Source organism: Triturus cristatus, chromosome 7, assembly GCF_964204655.1.
Source record: "Triturus cristatus chromosome 7, aTriCri1.1, whole genome shotgun sequence".
NCBI classification, from domain to species: domain Eukaryota; kingdom Metazoa; phylum Chordata; class Amphibia; order Caudata; family Salamandridae; genus Triturus; species Triturus cristatus.
Window position 1 is genome coordinate 946,315,129 of NC_140590.1, and position 21,169 is coordinate 946,336,297.

At 42.3% G+C, this 21,169-nt stretch overlaps 1 protein-coding gene across 1 annotated transcript in view; it reads left to right on the forward strand.

Moving 5' to 3' along the window:
• The window catches only part of LOC146810896 (5-phosphohydroxy-L-lysine phospho-lyase-like), a 250,027-nt gene that overhangs the window by 147,425 nt on the left and 81,433 nt on the right, over positions 1 to 21,169 (forward strand). Inside the window, exons 9-10 of the mRNA XM_085617945.1 lie at positions 1,530 to 1,684; positions 4,329 to 4,418. Of these exons, the coding sequence (XP_085474071.1) occupies positions 1,530 to 1,684; positions 4,329 to 4,418 (245 nt within the window). The remainder of the gene's footprint in view (positions 1 to 1,529; positions 1,685 to 4,328; positions 4,419 to 21,169) is intronic.

Sequence of the window (21,169 nt, forward strand, 5' to 3'; positions counted from 1 at the left end):
AATGGAGGCTCCTCAGTGTTGACATGGTCCCAGCAACCTACTCACCTCCAAGGGAGAGGAGGCCACAACACCTGGGAGAGCACTCCCAGAGCTGGGATGGGCTGGAGCCTCATCTGTTCACCGTGGACCCAGGCCATAAAGCAGAGATCATTGTAGGTGAGGACTGTTCATTCTGGCCACGGTCAGGCAGGTTAAGGTCCGAAGAATGAGTGTGCTACTTTGCACATCGAGGTAGAAGATGGGTGGGCAGCCGCTCAATCTGCTAAGTGGCCACCGAATAGCTACATGCTCCGTCTGGCAGGAGGACCTCGCATCTCATTTGCGGCAGGACATAATGGACCGCCTCCCCCGCGGGAGGGATGGCAGTTGATGACCCCCATAAACAGCAGTAGGGGAGAGGCAGTTGGCTGTATGGCGAAACCTATGGGGAGGGCTGCCATTGTTGTGAACTCTTAACCCTGCCCCCAGTCCATCCTCTTCTTTTTTTATTTCAGTATTTACCGTTCAAATGTTTTCTAAATGTAATCTGTTGCAAAGGATCTATGTTATTTTATTTCAGTGCGTTTTTTGTGTTATACCTTGTAATTAAAAAGACATACCAATGACTAAGTTTTGTTTCAAATCAGTCAAACAAAATGCTATCATTAGATTCTGTTTGCCATGACCCAGGTCATATTAGGGCTCTCTCCACAGAGAGCATAGCTGCTATAATGGTCCTCCTGTGTACCACTTGCATTTCAATGGCAGCTCCTTAATTACATGCCCACTCATTCTGTAAGACTATAGTTTAACCTGATTTTCTTTCAGAGTTTCAGTGGTGCAGTCTGGTCTGAAATATCTCTGGAGCTTAAGTTACCTCATTCACTAGCTCATTTTTGATAGTACTGGTCAAAGGTCACTGTTTACACATTTAAATAAAATGCTCACTACCAACAGTGTCAGCACACTAGAAACACCTCTTTAAAGGCATTCTACCTGTGTGCACAAGAATAACAATAACCTACATACCCTATCCACATTCTAGAACCTTCATTACAGCTAAATAACTTTACCCTTCTTCAGATTGGTATTAGGGCATATGATAGAGGACCCTGGACGTTTCTAGTGTATTTTGATGCTATATTATTAAACAAAAATTCTTGAGTGAAGCAGAATTCCAGGTTGTAAATCCTAAATCTCGCTTTGATTTTCGGAAATCCAAGTGAAGAATTCCAGTCTTCTCTGTTCAAAGACTATATTGGATAGTGAAAAAGTGGGTAATAAATACTAGCAAGAGTATAAAATGAGTGTGTGACACATTTTGCATGATATATTTTGTTATACATGTTTATACTAATGCACACACTACCCTAGTCTTAGATCAAGACAGGGGTATTTGGAAAACTATACTCCACCCTTTGGCAATGTGCCATATACTGTTTGTACTAATTCACCATATAAAATATTCCTTTGGATATAAGTTCATGTTAAAATCATTTAATTTGGTTATACATATGTAATCATTGGTGTATCTCTTCTTTTTTGCCTAGTTTGGTGGCAATCCAGTTTCATGTGCAGTAGGTTTGGCTGTTTTAGACGTCATTGAGAAGGAGAATCTTCGAGACCATGCTACACAAGTCGGAAAATTCTTGATGGAATTACTAAATGAACAGAAAAATAAACATACAATCATTGGAGATGTCAGGTATTGTTGTAAAACTGTCTGTATAACACTGTTATTTGGGTGTAGCTAAATTAAGTTGTACAATTAAAATTGTAGGGTCTGGTTGCTTTTGAAACAATAGCTTTTGCACTGCATGTGCATCACAAATTGTAATCTTCTGTATATCTCAATTATTGAGCTACCAGTATCTTGTGTATTTTACTGGTTTCCTTGCGCTTACTGCATTTATACAATTCTACAATTTATAGAAGACACTAGACTGGTTAGGTAACGGGCGCAGTGCAAAACAGAAATTGGTTATAATGTGAGGGAAGTGATGCCAAAACTAGCTACCGGGAGCAACACTTTTCTACACAGTAGCATAACTTTTGATGGTCCTGGTGAAAGCTGTGATACCTTCCAGGGTCCTCTAGGCTGAAACATGTAAACCTGTTTGCTTCATGCAGTTATTATTTCAGACTGCACTTGCTCTGTTTTTAATCCTGGCACCAGGAACGAATCAATAAAGTTCCTGTCGCTCCCGGTAGCTAGTTTTAGCATCACTTCCCTCACATTATAACCGATTTCTGTTTTGCACTGCTCCCGTTACCTAACCAGTCTAGTGTCTTCTCATACAAAGATTTTTGTATAGCCGAAAGAGCATAGGAATAAAAACATCCCTGAGCTCCTCCCTCACAGTGAGGGGGTTGTAGCCCTTGGCGGGGCTAGGGGTCCCCGTCAAGAGGAGAATCCTAGATGATAAAGCATGCCACCTGGGTGCGTGATGGGATTACGTCCTAATTAAAGGACTCCTTCAGAAGCATCCTGAGATCATTTTTGTCGTCTCTTTTTCTGTCAATAATTGTTTACCCAAACCAGAGGATTTCTTGTGTTGACTTGATACATGCCATTGTGCCAATCACAGAAATGTGTGTGGTGTATTTTACCAGAGTAGGGAGGGTGGTTCATAGGGCCTGGCAGAAGGTGTCTTTTTAGTGGCAAATACATACCTGTAAACCTCTTGACTTAAAATTGCAGGTTGTGAAATCTTTAAGAGGCTAATCCTGTTAAGGTGAATTGAGTGCAAGCTCTTTTTTGGAGGGTGTTCAAGCTTTATAAAGGGGGCAACCCCATTAAAGTCAATGGAGGCATTTTGTTTATTAGGTGGGTGAACACCAGTAAAAAGTGGATAACATCTACCAAATGCGGGTGACTTGACACATATGTTTGTATGTTTCCAGCATTTGGTCAAAGGTTGTGTCCATTATCACATGATTGGTGACAGGAAATTGGCCACTAGTGTAGAGTGTTTAATTACTTAAAGTCCACAAACCCTATAGGGTAGGATGCTGTCACAATGACTGGATGATGTTGTCAATGATGTAATTTGAGATGTCATTGGTTATTTAATCAGTGATGTCATTAAACAGGTCATTAGTGATGTAATATGTGAGGTTATACACAGTGTGTGGCGCGGTACTCCCACAGGATAAACCCACCAGATATAACTAACTTTTTAACTCCTTCATGCCCATCCCTATCACCTCTTTAAATGCTGCTTTCTCAAAAACAGCTGAACAGATTGATATCAAATCACAAAAAGCAGGTGTAATTATGTTAAGCTGTTTTTTTCTGTATCGAACACCAAAGTTTTGCAGTACGAATTAACATCAGAATCAATCTTTTAGAACTTCCTTTTTTTCTTTGCCCCCACCTTATGGATCAGCAAAAAACTTTCCATGAAGGAGCTGAGGAGGATGACTTTTTTTTTTGTTGCTAAGTTTTGTGCAGATTTGTCAAACGCCACCAAAGTTATTCTGCTCTTCTTATGGAAACTGTGACCTAACTATAACTACACAGTGGCAACTACAACTCTGTAAGAAATATATATATATATGTGTGTGTGTATTTCTTTTTTATCAGCAATTCTTTTAAAAATTTGAGACTGGCAGAAATCTAAAGCTGTTTTTTGGCTGTACTGTTAGACTTGGATAACCAAACCTCATGTTGTCTCCTCTTGTGTTATTCCAGACAAAGGATTCCCCTTATTATGGTCCTATCTTACTTCTTGCATTACTTATCTGGGACACGGTCTATTACATGCTTTATCTCTGGTCTAACTCTGTTCCACCAGTCATCCACTTTCTTTTATATTGCGTGCTTCCCTAATACACAAATTTCACCCTTTTTAAATAAGTTAGCTGGCAACTTAATTCCTGTAATTTCTAATTCTGCTTTCTAAATATAGTTTTCAAAGGTAAATGCTTTCTTTTTCCCTGAAACCTCTCTGATCTGCTTTCCCTTCACGTTCTCCATTGTAATTGCAGCCTCCTTTATGCTCATGTCTCGCTTCTTTTCTGTCCCCAGCCACTATGTTTTGTTCCTTCATATTCCTGGTTCCAATATTATGGAGCATCCATTCATCCCCTCTGAACAACTTTGGCAATATTTGGGAAGCTATTGGAAGAACTCGTATTATGTTTGGAATTACTATATAATCTATACCAATTAAATTTTCGTGTCTGCACCTCTTCATATCCTAAAAATTCAATTTGTCCAACGCTTTGGGTAAAAGTGCTTTTTCAATAGAATAGATCAAATGAAATCTTCAAAACCCTATTTAAGGTTTAAAAGTGTTTAAGTTTTTCGGAGTCTTGTTTGATGCAAAGTTTTGTTTCATTTACAGAGGTGTCGGATTGTTCATTGGAGTGGATTTGATAAGTGATGCAAAGGCGAGAACACCTGCAACAGAAGAAGCTGAATATGTGATACGCAGGTAATTGAGCACTTTTGCCTGATACATTTAGGTAGAGTCTTTTGAGAAAACGGAATATTTTTACCCAAGTACTCAAAAGCAGTTTACCGACAGTACAGTGGAGCTTGTAAATATGGATTGAAACTGTACCAAAATTAAAAGGCTACACGAGAAGAGAAGGTGACGAACAGGAGGCAAAATAAACTCATTTGAAAGCCATGCAAAGTATGAGTAGACTGAATTGGGCTTCTGGTGAAGTAGTAGTGATGGGCATGAAAAGGTTGTTTATCACCAGGAAAGGAGTTTGTCGGTAGATAGAAGGATCTGGAAGCAGAGCAATGAATGGTAGGATATTGATAGAGTAATTTAAGGGATGAGAAGCAGGATTAAAAGAACCCACGGACATATGGGCTAGCAAGGGCAAAGGGTTTAGAGGTGATGGGATATTGCTGGAATTGAGCTGGGCATGTGAAAATTCTCTCACCTTGCATGATTCTATTCATACTTGAGCGATCTAGAAGAACAAAAATGAAATATTTTATAATATGACAAGAAAGTGTTGGCAATGTTGTGGTAATCCAGATTTTAAATGACTGTCTGCTTACATTGCTAATCTGGAGCATGGATATCAGCAGAATGCTCGCAAGTGTTCATCACCAGTTTAGTATTGTTTGTCATTGCATTCATAAGATTGTTGAACTTGTGAAACAAAAGCTGTCACATCTGCATAAATTTCAAGAAACTGGGAAGTGCAATGCACAAGTTAAATTAGTTATACTAGCCAGCCTAAATGGCAACACTTTGTTTTGCTCCTCCTATAAGTCATCTATGTCAGCCTTGAAATAAGAAGAACTGAGGTATAGTCCCAGATTTAGTTATCATGAGCAATTTACAGTTTTAAGTATTCATTCACCTAACAAGCATAATCAAAAATCTTAGCCAAGCTTCCTATTGTTAACTGGCATACTTATCCATTCGGATTCAAAGGGGAGGGGATTAGGAATCTAGGGTTTTTTTATATTAAGGTCCAGCATACGTACCCCAGTGATTAAGTATAAACAATAAAGTATGCAGTTCCTAACTATAGAGGCAAAAAATAAGGAAAAATTCTAACTGTAAACAGGAATACCAGTGAATGACAGGAGAGTGATCTCCTTTTTTGGAATAAAGCCCTCACACACCTGACAAGAAGGTGTCTTGCTTCATCATCGGGCCCTGCTCCTACTCGGGCCGGCGCTGCAATGCCCGATCAGGCGCCCGTGATGGGGCCTACTTATCGGAGATCTTTTTCCAAAGGCCGTTAGGTGAGAAGTAAGTGAGGGTCTTGGTGTAGGTGAATGGGTGAGTATGTGAAGTGATTTAAAATAGGGGAACAAATCCAATCAAAACTATTTTAATGTACATGGTTCTTCCCCTAGTTAAAAAATATATATGAAAAAAATCGCGTATGTACACACAATGTGTTTTTATACGCTAGTTTCTGTGGTCAACATGTTTCATGCCTATTTAATCAAGTAGATGGCAATTCTTCAGGACCTAACCAGGAATCCTACCTACACACATTTTTTGGTGGTGGACACAAAACACAAAAAGTGAGGAGTGACCACCCTTACAGCACCCTAAAAAAAGTGTGAGGGTACCTCTGGTGTAATCAAATCTAAATGTAACCTGTGGAAATAAAAAACAGTTAGAATAGTCAGGAATAAAAACCTTATTATACCTCTTCACACAAACCACCATGGTTGATTATAACAAGTGGTAGTGAATCACACGCGTGTAAAGCTCGTAGGCTGTGACATGCTAGATACAAAACACATCAACGTATTAGGAGATGTTCAGGTGATAAAGGGAAGTAAGGTAATCACAATGAGATTGATAGAAGACGAGTCAAAACTTACATAATTAAAGGTATATTTGAACATGAGCTGAGTCCTTACCCTTGTCTCTAATGATCCGGGCCAAGTCGGTACCGGTCGCTGCGGACACTCAATTCTAGTGCCCTGATTTAATAAAGGTATGTTAGTGAGAAAAATATATACAACAGAGCAGAGGGGTGTATAAATATACAGTGAACCCAATTAGGTTAAAAGAACTGACCGAAGTCGGTCTCGTGGGTTAAAAATTGAAATCAATTAAACTAAAATAACAAAGGAGGTAATCTAAACACTTATTAGGGTCGCGTAAGGAGCGGAGCATCCATCTTATCTCACAAAGAAGCATGACAAGCACACCAAAGTTTAGGGGGTGCTAGTCAGAAAGTTCGTTTCAACACGAGGCATTGCCAAATGGAAACTCGAATGTTTAGGCGGAAAAGCGAGTGCTTTAGAATTGACACCTATTTAGAAATAACCCGTATGTGAACCGCCCCGTAAGGAAAACATAGAGGAATCACACTTGATGGCGGTGGGGAGCTTGTGGGCCACTGGTATTACGGGCTGATGTAAAAGGATAAATCACAACGTGGAAGAGTAGTTACTCACGGTTTCGTAGGTGGAAGTCAACTGATATCCTATCCGAGCAGCGTCACCGGTCCGTGCGTGCTGTTCGATTGACTCCTGCGCCGTAAGGAATATAAATAAAAGGCGTCGGGGGAATGACCAAAATTTGGCCAATGGGAAGGCGCGAGACTGGTAAAAGCGCTGGAAAACCGAGTAACGCATCGTGGGAGTGGCGGTTACCTGGCAACGAGGTGGTCATGTGATCGCTAGGGCAGCCAATCGTGTTCGTACTATTGTGTGATCATTGTCATGGTGATAACAAGACGAACCAAAAGATATACGGTCAGTTACGGAAAAATATAGAAGGCATATAAAGTATAGTGTATATAACGCGGACCCCCAAGGTACAGTCAATGCTGCAGTAACACAGAAGGTCAGTGTGAACCAGACCTATCAGGGACGTTTTAGACACAAATGAATGTAAATGTCACAACAAACTCAGTCGAAGGTGACAGAGTGTATAGCTGGTATCATGGCTCATTAAATAAAACAATTCCATTGGGTAGAGCCTTGTATAGAAGATGTACAAAGCGTAAAAATTGTGCGTATGTATTCTAGCTAGATGGTATTAGTGCGCACGTAATCTTAACAAAACGGTACTTGATTGGAGCCCACCAAAGTGTGGTCCTAATGAAGGTACTGGCGACCTCGAAAGAGTAATTATGTCAGGAGATTCCAGGGTATGTCCTCATTCAGGCCTATTTTGTCACACGATAGTCTAAGAACCCATCGCTGTTCGAGGCGAAATAAAGCATTTTTGGACATCCCCGGGTGCGCCTCTAAGACGTACCACTCAAAGGACTCAGGGGGATGTTGTCTTTCATGAAAATGTGTCGTCATTCTAGTGTTTGTTTTTGCACATCTGAAAGTGCTCCTGTGTTCCATTATACGTGTTTTTATTTGTCTGGTGGTCATCCCTATATAGAAAAGGTTAAAGGTGCACTTAACCAAATAAATACAATTAGTAGTGTTGCAGTTGGTGTGTTTCATTAAATGCCAACATATATCATTAGGAAGGTTCAGAACTTTCGACACCTTTGTCTGCGGACACGCGGAACAAGATCCGCAGGGGTAGTGGCCTTGTACTGGTGGAAGGTCCCAAAGTGTATTCTGTGGTCGGGGTTGGTCTTTTCTGGGTCTGGTATGTATCAATAGATCTTTGATATTGTTGGTACGTTTAAATGCAAAACGGGGTATTGGAAAAATCAATGACCCAGTATTGAGAATGCCCCAGTTTTTTCTGATGATTTTCCTCAATTGATTTGAGTGGGGGGTGTACGTAGTGACACAAGTAATACTATTGTCCGAATTTCTAATCTTATCCTCAAGAAGGGCCTCTCGGTTATTATTTCTGGCTCTTTTGTAAGCGTCTGCAACCACCTGTTTGGGGTACTCACGTTGGAGCAAATCTTCTTTCAAGATGTTAGCTTCTTTTTTATAGTCACCAATACTACTACAATTCCTTCTAATACGAAGGAATTGGCCGACTGGTAGATTCTGTCTAAGCGCCTTGGGATGGTGACTGCTAAACAACAGAAGACTGTTTCTATCGGTGGGTTTCCGATATAGGGTGGTGGAAATGGACCCTGTTTCCAATCTAATGAGGAGATCAAGGAAGGGGATCTCGCTCGTAGAAATTGTGTTGGTGAATTTCAGGTAAGGGTTGAGGGTATTAATCCAAGTACAGAATTCACCGCATCTGATAGCGTTGCCCTTCCAAAGGATCAGGATATCATCTATAAATCTTCTCCACAATAAGATGTTAGATGAGAATGGATTGTCAGGGTGAAAGATTTGGCGCTCCTCAAAGGCTGACATGTAAAGACATGCCAGACTGGGAGCAAAGGTACTACCCATTGATGTACCTTGGGTCTGGTGAAAAAGTTGGGTACCGAACTGAAAATAGTTCTCAGTGAGTGCCATGGTCGCGCATTCCATAATGAATGACACCGGGGTGGGCGAAACCCATTCTGAGCCATTTAGGATGTCTTCAACGACCTCCAGTGTTGCTCTCTGTGGAATATTGGTATAGAGGGCCTCAACATCCAAGGTGACTAAAAGGTTCACCTCATTGGGATGTTGGACCCCCTCCAGAAGACGCAGCACATCAGTGGTGTCTCTAACAAAAGACGGAGTCTTTTTCACAAAGGGTTGGATAAAATGGTCAGTGAATTTTGAGAGGGGTTCAAGGACAGAACCGATCCCTGAAACGATGGGACGTCCAGGTACTGGTGTCACTCCTTTGTGAATTTTGGGGAGACAATAGAAGTAAGGTACCACAGGTTCTTTTGTTGTGAGGAACTCAACCTCCTTCTTCGTGATCCACCCCATTGATTCAGCCGAGAATGTCATCACTGAGATCATGTTCTGTAATCTCTGTGTAGGGTTATCTCTTATTGGAGTGTAGTATCTCTTGTCACTCAATTGTCTCTCACATTCGGTATTGTAGTCAACTGTGTTCATTATTACAGTTGCTCCCCCTTTGTCAGCTTGCTTGATCGTAATAGATTCATCACTGGCCAAAGCCCTGATGGCATTAGTCTCATCACTCGAGAGGTTGAAAAAAGGAGTTGGGGCCTCCTTAGTATTGAACTCCTTCAATACAGCTTGCTCAAAGGTAAGGACCTCATTGGGAACCATCGCACACGTAGGGGTAAATGTTGATGGTTTGTGTAGTCCAGAGTCATCAATCGAGTAAGTTGGTTGGTCATGGAAAAAGGCATGGAGACGGATTTTGCGAAAAAAGCTTTGTAATTCGCATCGATCCCTAAAGGTGTCGGTCTTAGGAGTAGGAACAAAACCCAATCCCTTCTGTAACACAATTTCCTCAATAGGTGAAATCAATCTGGAGGAGATATTGATAATCAATTTCTTTTCCCCTTGGTTTGGCTCCTCGTCTCTACTGGCACTGCCGGTTGGTCCTGCCATTGTACTCTTTTTTGTTGTCCTCTTCTGCGCCCTCTTCCTCTGCCCCAGCCTCTGTCTAAAAAAGGAGGTGCAGGTCCAGTTGGGAAGAAGGGAGGTGGACCCTGCGGATATATTGGATATTGCCAAAAGGGAGGTCCCTGGAAGGGAGGAGCGTTATATGAGGGGAACATGGGTGGTTGGTAAGGACGTGCTTTCCTATTGTTCCAATTTCCAGAGTTTGAATCATTGCTGGAAGAGGAACCTCTTCGGGAGGTGTTTGAGCTATCGTCCGAGGAGTATCCGTTGGCGGTGCTGGTGTAATCCGCTTTAAGATATGGGTATACCTTTTCAGTGGAGAATTTCTGTATATCCTTTTGTAATTTAGAGATCTTTTGTCTCATGAGATATTCCCTATTCTCAGCAATCTCTGTATTGATTTCTGACAGTTTGCTTTTAAAGGCTGCTGTCTGAATTGTCACTTTGATAGCGCCCTCTGCTGCTTGAATTCTGATGAGGAGGGCATCTGCTATCCTCTTAGCTGTGTTGATTATGAGAATCAACCAGTCCCTAGTGTACTTCCAGGCAACTAGGGACCATTCCTTCTTGAAAGTGGCATCTTCCAAGAAAAGGCGGGGGAAATTATTAACAATGAGACCGCTGGGAGCTATATTGGCTCTTAAATATTCGGTCATCATAGCCCCATGTAAGGTGACCTTAAGCCACTCATGTTTAATGTTGGCTAGAGAGGACCAATCCTCTGTCTGGCTGACCGAGGCAGAACTCCCATCAGACCCTAACAGGGATGGTGCTCGTAGTATCTCTGCTGCCGCTTCATCACCAAAACTTAGTCCCTGGTAGTCCTCCATGAGTTCGATAATGAAATAAGGGGAGGAAGCCGTGGATCAAGCCGATTTGGCAATGATCGGAGGAAAAGAAGAGAAGAAAGAAGAAATGGGCCAAAAGGAGTCAATTCGCAACCTCTGGTAACCTAAATGGAAATTCCCCACGGGAAAACCCGTGCAAATATTGGATTCAAAGGGGAGGGGATTAGGAATCTAGGGTTTTTTTATATTAAGGTCCAGCATACGTACCCCAGTGATTAAGTATAAACAATAAAGTATGCAGTTCCTAACTATAGAGGCAAAAAATAAGGAAAAATTCTAACTGTAAACAGGAATACCAGTGAATGACAGGAGAGTGATCTCCTTTTTTGGAATAAAGCCCTCACACACCTGACAAGAAGGTGTCTTGCTTCATCATCGGGCCCTGCTCCTACTCGGGCCGGCGCTGCAATGCCCGATCAGGCGCCCGTGATGGGGCCTACTAATTGTGGAGAAGATTTATAGATGATATCCTGATCCTTTGGAAGGGCAACGCTATCAGATGCTATCAGATGCGGTGAATTCTGTACTTGGATTAATACCCTCAACCCTTACCTGAAATTCACCAACACAATTTCTACGAGCGAGATCCCCTTCCTTGATCTCCTCATTAGATTGGAAACAGGGTCCATTTCCACCACCCTATATCGGAAACCCACCGATAGAAACAGTCTTCTGTTGTTTAGCAGTCACCATCCCAAGGCGCTTAGACAGAATCTACCAGTCGGCCAATTCCTTTGTATTAGAAGGAATTGTAGTAGTATTGGTGACTATAAAAAAGAAGCTAACATCTTGAAAGAAGATTTGCTCCAACGTGAGTACCCCAAACAGGTGGTTGCAGACGCTTACAAAAGAGCCAGAAATAATAACCGAGAGGCCCTTCTTGAGGATAAGATTAGAAATTCGGACAATAGTATTACTTGTGTCACTACGTACACCCCCCACTCAAATCAATTGAGGAAAATCATCAGAAAAAACTGGGGCATTCTCAATACTGGGTCATTGAGTTTTTCCCATACCCCGTTTTGCATTTAAACGTACCAACAATATCAAAGATCTATTGATACATACCAGACCCAGAAAAGACCAACCCCGACCACAGAATACACTTTGGGACCTTCCACCAGTACAAGGCCACTACCCCTGCGCATCTTCTTCCGCGTGTCCGCAGACAAAGGTGTCGAAAGTTCTGAACCTTCCTAATGATATATGTTGGCATTTAATGAAACACACCAACTGCAACACTACTAATTGTATTTATTTGGTTAAGTGCACCTGTAACCTTTTCTATATAGGGATGACCACCAGACAAATAAAAACACGTATAATGGAACACAGGAACACTTTCAGATGTGCAAAAACAAACACTAGAATGACGACACATTTTCATGAAAGACAACATCCCCCTGAGTCCTTTGAGTGGTACGTCTTAGAGGCGCACCCGGGGATGTCCAAAAATGCTTTATTTCGCCTCGAACAGCGATGGGTTCTTAGACTATCGTGTGACAAAATAGGCCTGAATGAGGACATACCCTGGAATCTCCTGACATAATTACTCTTTCGAGGTCGCCAGTACCTTCATTAGGACCACACTTTGGTGGGCTCCAATCAAGTACCGTTTTGTTAAGATTACGTGCGCACTAATACCATCTAGCTAGAATACATACGCACAATTTTTACGCTTTGTACATCTTCTATACAAGGCTCTACCCAATGGAATTGTTTTATTTAATGAGCCATGATACCAGCTATACACTCTGTCACCTTCGACTGAGTTTGTTGTGACATTTACATTCATTTGTGTCTAAAACGTCCCTGATAGGTCTGGTTCACACTGACCTTCTGTGTTACTGCAGCATTGACTGTACCTTGGGGGTCCGCGTTATATACACTATACTTTATATGCCTTCTATATTTTTCCGTAACTGACCGTATATCTTTTGGTTCGTCTTGTTATCACCATGACAATGATCACACAATAGTACGAACACGATTGGCTGCCCTAGCGATCACATGACCACCTCGTTGCCAGGTAACCGCCACTCCCACGATGCGTTACTCGGTTTTCCAGCGCTTTTACCAGTCTCGCACCTTCCCATTGGCCAAATTTTGGTCATTCCCCCGACGCCTTTTATTTATATTCCTTACGGCGCAGGAGTCAATCGAACAGCGCGCACGGACCGGTGACGCTGCTCGGATAGGATATCAGTTGACTTCCACCTACGAAACCGTGAGTAACTACTCTTCCACGTTGTGATTTATCCTTTTACATCAGCCCGTAATACCAGTGGCCCACAAGCTCCCCACCGCCATCAAGTGTGATTCCTCTATGTTTTCCTTACGGGGCGGTTCACATACGGGTTATTTCTAAATAGGTGTCAATTCTAAAGCACTCGCTTTTCCGCCTAAACATTCGAGTTTCCATTTGGCAATGCCTCGTGTTGAAACAAACTTTCTGACTAGCACCCCCTAAACTTTGGTGTGCTTGTCATGCTTCTTTGTGAGATAAGATGGATGCTCCGCTCCTTACGCGACCCTAATAAGTGTTTAGATTACCTCCTTTGTTATTTTAGTTTAATTGATTTCAATTTTTAACCCACGAGACCGACTTCGGTCAGTTCTTTTAACCTAATTGGGTTCACTGTATATTTATACACCCCTCTGCTCTGTTGTATATATTTTTCTCACTAACATACCTTTATTAAATCAGGGCACTAGAATTGAGTGTCCGCAGCGACCGGTACCGACTTGGCCCGGATCATTAGAGACAAGGGTAAGGACTCAGCTCATGTTCAAATATACCTTTAATTATGTAAGTTTTGACTCGTCTTCTATCAATCTCATTGTGATTACCTTACTTCCCTTTATCACCTGAACATCTCCTAATACGTTGATGTGTTTTGTATCTAGCATGTCACAGCCTACGAGCTTTACACGCGTGTGATTCACTACCACTTGTTATAATCAACCATGGTGGTTTGTGTGAAGAGGTATAATAAGGTTTTTATTCCTGACTATTCTAACTGTTTTTTATTTCCACCGGTTACATTTAGATTTGATTATACCAGAGGTACCCTCACACTTTTTTTAGGGTGCTCTAAGGGTGGTCACTCCTCACTTTTTGTGTTTTGTGTCCACCACCAAAAAATGTGTGTAGGTAGGATTCCTGGTTAGGTCCTGAAGAATTGCCATCTACTTGATTAAATAGGCATGAAACATGTTGACCACAGAAACTAGCGTATAAAAACACAACATTGTGTGTACATACGCGATTTTTTTCATATATATTTTTTAACTAGGGGAAGAACCATGTACATTAAAATAGTTTTGATTGGATTTGTTCCCCTATTTTAAATCACTTCACATACTCACCCATTCACCTACACCAAGACCCTCACTTACTTCTCACCTAACGGCCTTTGGAAAAAGATCTCCGATAAGTAGGCCCCATCACGGGCGCCTGATCGGGCATTGCAGCGCCGGCCCGAGTAGGAGCAGGGCCCGATGATGAAGCAAGACACCTTCTTGTCAGGTGTGTGAGGGCTTTATTCCAAAAAAGGAGATCACTCTCCTGTCATTCACTGGTATTCCTGTTTACAGTTAGAATTTTTCCTTATTTTTTGCCTCTATAGTTAGGAACTGCATACTTTATTGTTTATACTTAATCACTGGGGTACGTATGCTGGACCTTAATATAAAAAAACCCTAGATTCCTAATCCCCTCCCCTTTGAATCCAATATTTGCACGGGTTTTCCCGTGGGGAATTTCCATTTAGGTTACCAGAGGTTGCGAATTGACTCCTTTTGGCCCATTTCTTCTTTCTTCTCTTCTCTTTTTTTCCTCCGATCATTGCCAAATCGGCTTGATCCACGGCTTCCTCCCCTTATTTCATTATCGAACTCATGGAGGACTACCAGGGACTAAGTTTTGGTGATGAAGCGGCAGCAGAGATACTACGAGCACCATCCCTGTTAGGGTCTGATGGGAGTTCTGCCTCGGTCAGCCAGACAGAGGATTGGTCCTCTCTAGCCAACATTAAACATGAGTGGCTTAAGGTCACCTTACATGGGGCTATGATGACCGAATATTTAAGAGCCAATATAGCTCCCAGCGGTCTCATTGTTAATAATTTCCCCCGCCTTTTCTTGGAAGATGCCACTTTCAAGAAGGAATGGTCCCTAGTTGCCTGGAAGTGCACTAGGGACTGGTTGATTCTCATAATCAACACAGCTAAGAGGATAGCAGATGCCCTCCTCATCAGAATTCAAGCAGCAGAGGGCGCTATCAAAGTGACAATTCAGACAGCAGCCTTTAAAAGCAAACTGTCAGAAATCAATACAGAGATTGCTGAGAATAGGGAATATCTCATGAGACAAAAGATCTCTAAATTACAAAAGGATATACAGAAATTCTCCACTGAAAAGGTATACCCATATCTTAAAGCGGATTACACCAGCACCGCCAACGGATACTCCTCGGACGATAGCTCAAACACCTCCCGAAGAGGTTCCTCTTCCAGCAATGATTCAAACTCTGGAAATTGGAACAATAGGAAAGCACGTTCTTACCAACCACCCATGTTCCCCTCATATAACGCTCCTCCCTTCCAGGGACCTCCCTTTTGGCAATATCCAATATATCCGCAGGGTCCACCTCCCTTCTTCCCAACTGGACCTGCACCTCCTTTTTTAGACAGAGGCTGGGGCAGAGGAAGAGGGCGCAGAAGAGGACAACAAAAAAGAGTACAATGGCAGGACCAACCGGCAGTGCCAGTAGAGACGAGGAGCCAAACCAAGGGGAAAAGAAATTGATTATCAATATCTCCTCCAGATTGATTTCACCTATTGAGGAAATTGTGTTACAGAAGGGATTGGGTTTTGTTCCTACTCCTAAGACCGACACCTTTAGGGATCGATGCGAATTACAAAGCTTTTTTCGCAAAATCCGTCTCCATGCCTTTTTCCATGACCAACCAACTTACTCCATTGATGACTCTGGACTACACAAACCATCAACATTTACCCCTACGTGTGCGATGGTTCCCAATGAGGTCCTTACCTTTGAGCAAGCTGTATTGAAGGAGTTCAATACTAAGGAGGCCCCAACTCCTTTTTTCAACCTCTCGAGTGATGAGACTAATGCCATCAGGGCTTTGGCCAGTGATGAATCTATTACGATCAAGCAAGCTGACAAAGGGGGAGCAACTGTAATAATGAACACAGTTGACTACAATACCGAATGTGAGAGACAATTGAGTGACAAGAGATACTACACTCCAATAAGAGATAACCCTACACAGAGATTACAGAACATGATCTCAGTGATGACATTCTCGGCTGAATCAATGGGGTGGATCACGAAGAAGGAGGTTGAGTTCCTCACAACAAAAGAACCTGTGGTACCTTACTTCTATTGTCTCCCCAAAATTCACAAAGGAGTGACACCAGTACCTGGACGTCCCATCGTTTCAGGGATCGGTTCTGTCCTTGAACCCCTCTCAAAATTCACTGACCATTTTATCCAACCCTTTGTGAAAAAGACTCCGTCTTTTGTTAGAGACACCACTGATGTGCTGCGTCTTCTGGAGGGGGTCCAACATCCCAATGAGGTGAACCTTTTAGTCACCTTGGATGTTGAGGCCCTCTATACCAATATTCCACAGAGAGCAACACTGGAGGTCGTTGAAGACATCCTAAATGGCTCAGAATGGGTTTCGCCCACCCCGGTGTCATTCATTATGGAATGCGCGACCATGGCACTCACTGAGAACTATTTTCAGTTCGGTACCCAACTTTTTCACCAGACCCAAGGTACATCAATGGGTAGTACCTTTGCTCCCAGTCTGGCATGTCTTTACATGTCAGCCTTTGAGGAGCGCCAAATCTTTCACCCTGACAATCCATTCTCATCTAACATCTTATTGTGGAGAAGATTTATAGATGATATCCTGATCCTTTGGAAGGGCAACGCTATCAGATGCGGTGAATTCTGTACTTGGATTAATACCCTCAACCCTTACCTGAAATTCACCAACACAATTTCTACGAGCGAGATCCCCTTCCTTGATCTCCTCATTAGATTGGAAACAGGGTCCATTTCCACCACCCTATATCGGAAACCCACCGATAGAAACAGTCTTCTGTTGTTTAGCAGTCACCATCCCAAGGCGCTTAGACAGAATCTACCAGTCGGCCAATTCCTTCGTATTAGAAGGAATTGTAGTAGTATTGGTGACTATAAAAAAGAAGCTAACATCTTGAAAGAAGATTTGCTCCAACGTGAGTACCCCAAACAGGTGGTTGCAGACGCTTACAAAAGAGCCAGAAATAATAACCGAGAGGCCCTTCTTCTGGATAAGATTAGAAATTCGGACAATAGTATTACTTGTGTCACTACGTACACCCCCCACTCAAATCAATTGAGGAAAATCATCAGAAAAAACTGGGGCATTCTCAATACTGGGTCATTGATTTTTCCCATACCCCGTTTTGCATTTAAACGTACCAACAATATCAAAGATCTATTGATACATACCAGACCCAGAAAACACCAACCCCGACCACAGAATACACTTTGGGACCTTCCACCAGTACAAGGCCACTACCCCTGCGGATCTTGTTCCGCGTGTCCGCAGACAAAGGTGTCGAAAGTTCTGAACCTTCCTAATGATATATGTTGGCATTTAATGAAACACACCAACTGCAACACTACTAATTGTATTTATTTGGTTAAGTGCACCTGTAACCTTTTCTATATAGGGACGACCACCAGACAAATAAAAACACGTATAATGGAACACAGGAGCACTTTCAGATGTGCAAAAACAAACACTAGAATGACAACACATTTTCATGAAAGACAACATCCCCCTGAGTCCTTTGAGTGGTACGTCTTAGAGGCGCACCCGGGGATGTCCAAAAATGCTTTATTTCGCCTCGAACAGCGATGGGTTCTTAGACTATCGTGTGACAAAATAGGCCTGAATGAGGACATACCCTGGAATCTCCTGACATAATTACTCTTTCGAGGTCGCCAGTACCTTCATTAGGACCACACTTTGGTGGACTCCAATCAAGTACCGTTTTGTTAAGATTACGTGCGCACTAATACCATCTAGCTAGAATACATACGCACAATTTTTACGCTTTGTACATCTTCTATACAAGGCTCTACCCAATGGAATTGTTTTATTTAATGAGCCATGATACCAGCTATACACTCTGTCACCTTCGACTGAGTTTGTTGTGACATTTACATTCATTTGTGTCTAAAACGTCCCTGATAGGTCTGGTTCACACTGACCTTCTGTGTTACTGCAGCATTGACTGTACCTTGGGGGTCCGCGTTATATACACTATACTTTATATGCCTTCTATATTTTTCCGTAACTGACCGTATATCTTTTGGTTCGTCTTGTTATCACCATGACAATGATCACACAATAGTACGAACACGATTGGCTGCCCTAGCGATCACATGACCACCTCGTTGCCAGGTAACCGCCACTCCCACGATGCGTTACTCGGTTTTCCAGCGCTTTTACCAGTCTCGCGCCTTCCCATTGGCCAAATTTTGGTCATTCCCCCGACGCCTTTTATTTATATTCCTTACGGCGCAGGAGTCAATCGAACAGCGCGCACGGACCGGTGACGCTGCTCGGATAGGATATCAGTTGACTTCCACCTACGAAACCGTGAGTAACTACTCTTCCACGTTGTGATTTATCCTTTTACATCAGCCCGTAATACCAGTGGCCCACAAGCTCCCCACCGCCATCAAGTGTGATTCCTCTATGTTTTCCTTACGGGGCGGTTCACATACGGGTTATTTCTAAATAGGTGTCAATTCTAAAGCACTCGCTTTTCCGCCTAAACATTCGAGTTTCCATTTGGCAATGCCTCGTGTTGAAACGAACTTTCTGACTAGCACCCCCTAAACTTTGGTGTGCTTGTCATGCTTCTTTGTGAGATAAGATGGATGCTCCGCTCCTTACGCGACCCTAATAAGTGTTTAGATTACCTCCTTTGTTATTTTAGTTTAATTGATTTCAATTTTTAACCCACGAGACCGACTTCGGTCAGTTCTTTTAACCTAATTGGGTTCACTGTATATTTATACACCCCTCTGCTCTGTTGTATATATTTTTCTCACTAACATACCTTTATTAAATCAGGGCACTAGAATTGAGTGTCCGCAGCGACCGGTACCGACTTGGCCCGGATCATTAGAGACAAGGGTAAGGACTCAGCTCATGTTCAAATATACCTTTAATTATGTAAGTTTTGACTCGTCTTCTATCAATCTCATTGTGATTACCTTACTTCCCTTTATCACCTGAACATCTCCTAATACGTTGATGTGTTTTGTATCTAGCATGTCGCAGCCTACGAGCTTTACACGCGTGTGATTCACTACCACTTGTTATAATCAACCATGGTGGTTTGTGTGAAGAGGTATAATAAGGTTTTTATTCCTGACTATTCTAACTGTTTTTTATTTCCACAGGTTACATTTAGATTTGATTATACCAGAGGTACCCTCACACTTTTTTTAGGGTGCTGTAAGGGTGGTCACTCCTCACTTTTTGTGTTTTGTGTCCACCACCAAAAAATGTGTGTAGGTAGGATTCCTGGTTAGGTCCTGAAGAATTGCCATCTACTTGATTAAATAGGCATGAAACATGTTGACCACAGAAACTAGCGTATAAAAACACAACATTGTGTGTACATACGCGATTTTTTTCATATATATTTTTTAACTAGGGGAAGAACCATGTACATTAAAATAGTTTTGATTGGATTTGTTCCCCTATTTTAAATCACTTCACATACTCACCCATTCACCTACACCAAGACCCTCACTTACTTCTCACCTAACGGCCTTTGGAAAAAGATCTCCGATAAGTAGGCCCCATCACGGGCGCCTGATCGGGCATTGCAGCGCCGGCCCGAGTAGGAGCAGGGTCCGATGATGAAGCAAGACACCTTCTTGTCAGGTGTGTGAGGGCTTTATTCCAAAAAAGGAGATCACTCTCCTGTCATTCACTGGTATTTCTGTTTACAGTTAGAATTTTTCCTTATACTTATCCATTCCACCATCTGTAAACTTCTAAGTTGTCCCTTTTTAGGTATCGCCTGGCGTTAGCAGCGCGCATGGGCTGCTCTCGCCATGCGAGTGCCTTTTGGAATCGATACATTTCAGAAGGGGACACTAAGCCCTGCCCTTTTTTTCAATTGGCACGTGTCATTGTTTATGTAAAACACTGCGCGTGATTAAAACTCTGGCTTTTTTGTTACCGCCCTGACCACTTTTAGGACGGCCCATGTGGACAGGCCGACGCCATCTTTTTTTTTGGGCGCAACGTGGGATTGTGTGCTCCAAGCTTAACCCTGTTAATTAAATCTCGGGGTTGAACTCCGTCACTTGATTTACACTTGCCTCAATCTTAATTGTGAGCCGATGCCTTGAATAATCCTTGTATACTCCTGCCATCTAGTGGTTGTATGTTTATTTATTTATAAAGTTTTATATAGCGCGAACAAGATCCCGAAGGATATCAGAGCGATTTACAAAGGAAGGTAGGATGGACATAAATCCAGTATTGACAACAAGTAAGAATACACAACAGGAATAATCGCATACATCCCAGACAAATAATCGCATAATTTCCAGATATCTGAATCAAAGAGAGTAGTACAATAAACGAGTATGTAACAGTCTAAGAAAGGGGGTATACGATGAGGAAACGAAGAGCATAGATCCAGTACCGGCATCAAGTATGAATACTTAACAGGAATACTCGCATGTTTCCCAGACAAGTGAATCACAGAGAGTAATATGAAAAATCTGAATAACAGGCTACAAAAGGGGACACAGAATGCAGTAAAGACAAGCAGCATCACATGAGGGTACAATGGTTGTAGGAACCGTGATTTCGAGCAAAAGTTAAGGTAAAAATGTGTTCATTAGGAATCTTTTGGCTTCCAGTTTGAAAGCAGTCGTTGAAGAGATTCTGCGTACTTCCGGTGGAGGAGAGTTCCAAATCCCTGGGGCAGCGCCGGAGAAGGCTCAGAGACCGGTTCTCTTTTTCCTAAGGATGGGTGGTTTCAGGTGGAGAGTGATAGCGCTTCTTGATGCTCTCCCACCACAGGATAATTCAAGCTTTTGCTCAAGGTACCTGGGAGTTTTGAAATGCAGGGCTTTGTGTGCTAGAACTGCTATCTTAAACTGAATTCAAGCTTCATAAGGCAACCATTTAGGAGATTTTAGGATTGAGGATATGTGCTCACTTCATTTGTTACCTGTGACCAGTCTGTCCACAGCGTGCAGTGATGCCCTTAGTGGTGCCAGGGTGTATTTGGGCAGGCCGCAGAGCATCGCGCTGCCATAGTCCAGCCTCGGCAGGACCAGAGCTTGTACCACCTGCTTGAATTCCTTTTGTGGAAGGAATTGGGTTTTATTTTTATTTTTTTCAATTTACATTTT